General features: G+C 61.2%; 1 protein-coding gene across 1 annotated transcript; it reads right to left on the reverse strand.

Moving 5' to 3' along the window:
• Nucleotides 1-553: 553 nt before the first annotated feature.
• On the reverse strand, nt 554-1827 carry LOC121442896 (polyadenylate-binding protein 1-like 2). Its single transcript, XM_041644538.1, has one exon. The coding sequence runs from the start codon at nt 1541-1543 to the stop codon at nt 674-676; it is 870 nt and encodes a 289-aa protein (XP_041500472.1). The 5' UTR covers nt 1544-1827; the 3' UTR covers nt 554-673.
• Nucleotides 1828-3562: the final 1735 nt, after the last annotated feature.

A 3562-nucleotide genomic window follows, 5' to 3' on the forward strand; every position in this document is an offset into this window, starting at 1 on the left:
ATGAACCACTCTACAAGAATATGTTAAAGGGGAAGGTGGGTCTGGGGTGAGAGGGGGAGAAAGGGGTAGCAGAGAGCCTGGGAAAAGGGCACACCAAAGAAGGTAAAAGAGGTTCTCTCTGAGTATTAGGATGATGGGAAGCAATTGCACTCTTGGTTCTTTCTCCCACATCAGACTTCCTTCTCCTTCCAGATATTTCTACCAGGAAATTGCATCACCTGTGCAGTAAACAAAGAGACAGAAAACGCTTTTAAGAATCAGACCGACCACGGGGAGAAGAGGCAGCCTTTACCCTCTCAAATGGCACAGATTAGTGGGATTATTGGCAGGGTGGGGGGAGTTGACTGGGGGTGGAGAGAAAGGAGGGAAGGAGAGGATAGAAGAGGGAAGGGGGGCTGAGAGCAGAGAGGGGATGGGGAAGCTAGCTTGCACTGGTTGGCGGGGGGGGGAGAAGAGAGGGGAGGGAGAGAAGGCAAGAGAGGGGAGGAAGGAAATAGGAAATGGGGAGGGGAAGGGGAGCGGGGAGGGGTGAGGAGGGAGGGAGGGAGAGGGAGAGAAAAACCTGCACTCCCAATACAATACACTGCTGGTGGGTTGGGGGATTGGGGGGGTGGGGGCTGTAAACGGGGTGGGAGCCAAGCTTTGGCTCTACTGGCTGGGTCCTGGGATGTCTTCATCGAAAGGTGGCCTCTTCATCGGAGTCATCGAAATCCTTGAAGTCGGCGCTGGTGGACTGGCGGGCCCAGGCTCCCCTCTCGGCCTCTCTCTCCTTGTGGGACTTGAATCTCCCCACGAAAATCTTGCGGTAGTTGAGGAACATGCCATTCAGCGCATCTATGGCGCGCTCGGCCGACTCCTCCTTCTGGAAGTGCACGAACCCGTAGGCCTTGGGCCCCTTTTCGTCACAGGCCACCTTGCAGGACAGGATGTTGCCAAAGGCCGAGAAGATGTTGTACAGCGCCTTGTTGTCGATGGTCTTGCCCAGGTTCTTGATGAAGACGTTGCCCACTCCGCTCTTGAGGAGCGATGGGTCCCTCTGGGACCACATGATGCGCACCGGCCTGCCATTGATAACGTCAAAGTTCATGGTCTCCAGGGCCCGCTTGGCATCCAGCGGTTGCTGGTAGTTGACATATGCGTAGCCCAGAGAGCGTCGGGTGACCTTGTCCCTGCAAAGGCGGATGGACAGGATGGGCCCGGCTGGGCTGAACTTCTCATACAGCATCGACTCGGTCACCTCGGGGTGCAGGTCGCCCACGTAGAGCGAGGCATTGGGATAGTCTGGGTTCCCATCGGAGGAGCCCCCGGCCGCCGCCTCTTCCTCTTCTGCAGCCAAGGCCGCCGCCAGCTCTTCATCCATGTCCACCCTCCCGTAGGAAGGCGACGCAGCGGCCCCCGTGGCCTCCGCCAGGCTGGCCTCCTCCAGGCTGGCCTCCGTGGCTGCCACCGCCGCGGCCGCGCCGGCCGCCCCCGCCTTCTCCCCGGCCAGGGCCGCCGCCTCCACCAGGCTGGCCTCGGCCTCGGCCTCGAACTCGGCCTCCATCTCTGCTTCCACCTCCGCCACGGAGGCCTCCGCCACCGCCTCCGCCACGGTCGCCGCCGCAGCCTCGGCCGCCGCAGCCGCCGCTGCGGCGACCTCCGCCGCCACTGCTGCCGCGGTCGCCAGGGTCACCGCTGCCGCCGGGTCGCTGCCGCGACCTCCCTTCCTGCGAACTGAGGGCACGGAGAGGCGGCGAGAGCCGGTGGGCGCCGGAACCCGGGCCGGGGGCTCGCGCGGGCGCTGCGGACAGGGACCCCGGTCTGGCCGAGCAGGCGGGACCCGGTCACCCGGGGTGACGAGCACTGGCCGCTAGTGCGCACAGCCCGCTCTCCGCAGCCTGCAGCCGCCGCCGCTGCCGCTCTCTCTGGGCTGGCTGGCGTGCGGGGCGCGGGCGGGAGGGCGGCGTGTGGTGGGGGGCGGGGGGGGGGTGTTGGCGTCTGTGGTCCGGGCAGCTGGGAAGGCTTCTGTCTCTTTGGTTCCCCCTGTGGCTGCTGCGGGACAGCGGGGCTGCGGGGGCGGGGTGAGCTTGGGGTGGGGGTGCCAGTGCGCAGCCTCTGGGGCGCCCACGCGTTGGGGAAGAGGATGCCAGGGACCGGACTGCGCTCTGGACCAGCAGAATTCGGGTTCCATGTCTTCAGCTGGCGCGGGGTGGTGGCGGGGGGGGGGGGGGACGGGGGTTGCCCCTTCCCCCATAAAGGAAGGTTGCCATGATTCAAGCAAGAACCTTGCAAGGGTGGGTGGGGTGGCCTTGAAGCCAGGGTAGTCCTGCCTGATGGAGCCTAGAAGCAGTGTCTCAACATCCAGGGGGTCTCCAGCCCAGCAAAAAGAGGCAGGCACATACTCATGCACACACACACACACACACACACACACACGCACACGTGGGGGAGGGAGGGAGAAAGGGAGAAAAGCGACAGCATTTCTCTCTCTCACACACACACATACACAGAACACACACACACAGAGCTAGAGAGAAGCAACAGCATTTCTCTCACACACTCACACATACACAGCACACATGCGCAGACACACAAAGGCAACAGCATTTCTCTCTCACACACACTCACACATACACAGCACACACACACACACACACAACAGCAACAGCATTCTCTCTATCTCGTGTGGTGTGTATTTGTGTGTCTCTCTCTCCCTCTCACAACACACACACACACACACACGCACTACCTAATGTCACAGCCACCCCTGACACCCAGGAAAGCTTGAGTCTTCCCAGCTCCCCACGCAGCCTGCTGAGCCATTTTCTGAGTCGGCTCCCCCTTCCCACTCCCCACCCCCACTCTGCAACATTTCCAAAAGAGAGAATAAAGAATGTGTGCTCATTCATAACGCCCTGCCACAAATACTCTACATGGAGCCTGTGCCAGTCCCTGGGGATGCAGAGGTCTGGAATACAGAGGAATAGGCGCTGCCTTCAAGCTTCTCCTGGGGAGCACAGAACCTGGACTGGAAATTGCTCCCCACTCCACCCTCAGCCTCTCCATGTCTCTGCCCCAGCCCCTGGACTACTGTGGACCTGGGGTTCTGCAGAGCCTCAGCTCCCCCTGCCATGTGGGGAGTGAAAATCAAGAGCACCTAGTCTCTAGGGGAGCCCTCAATGGTAAGTTAAAGCCAACTGGAGGGGGGGCACTGGGAGGGGTGTGCTGGGGGATGGGAGGGGTGCTGAGAAGGGCCTGGCCCAGAGACAGGAGGTGCTATGCCTTTGAGGTGCTGAGGTCCCTGACCAGAACCAGGAAGTGCTCATCCCTGCCCAAGAAGGCAAATGAGACAGGACCTGAAACATCTCTTTAGGGTGAGATGCTGAGTCCCCAGTCAGCAGCTAGTCCTTCTGGCACTGGGGGCTGGGACTGTGGAAAGGCAGTAGTGACTGCTGGTATGTTAATGTGTGGAGAGAGCAATGGGGGCACACAGAGCCAAATGCTGAGGGAGCAGGCAAGCTGGCAGCCTGCAGAGTGTGGACCAAAACAGGGACTGGAGTCCCAAGTCCAGAAGGAGGACCAG

This window comes from Microtus oregoni, unplaced genomic scaffold (assembly GCF_018167655.1).
Source record: "Microtus oregoni isolate MIOR12 unplaced genomic scaffold, Mior012 000097F_ref0000449, whole genome shotgun sequence".
Classification (NCBI taxonomy): domain Eukaryota; kingdom Metazoa; phylum Chordata; class Mammalia; order Rodentia; family Cricetidae; genus Microtus; species Microtus oregoni.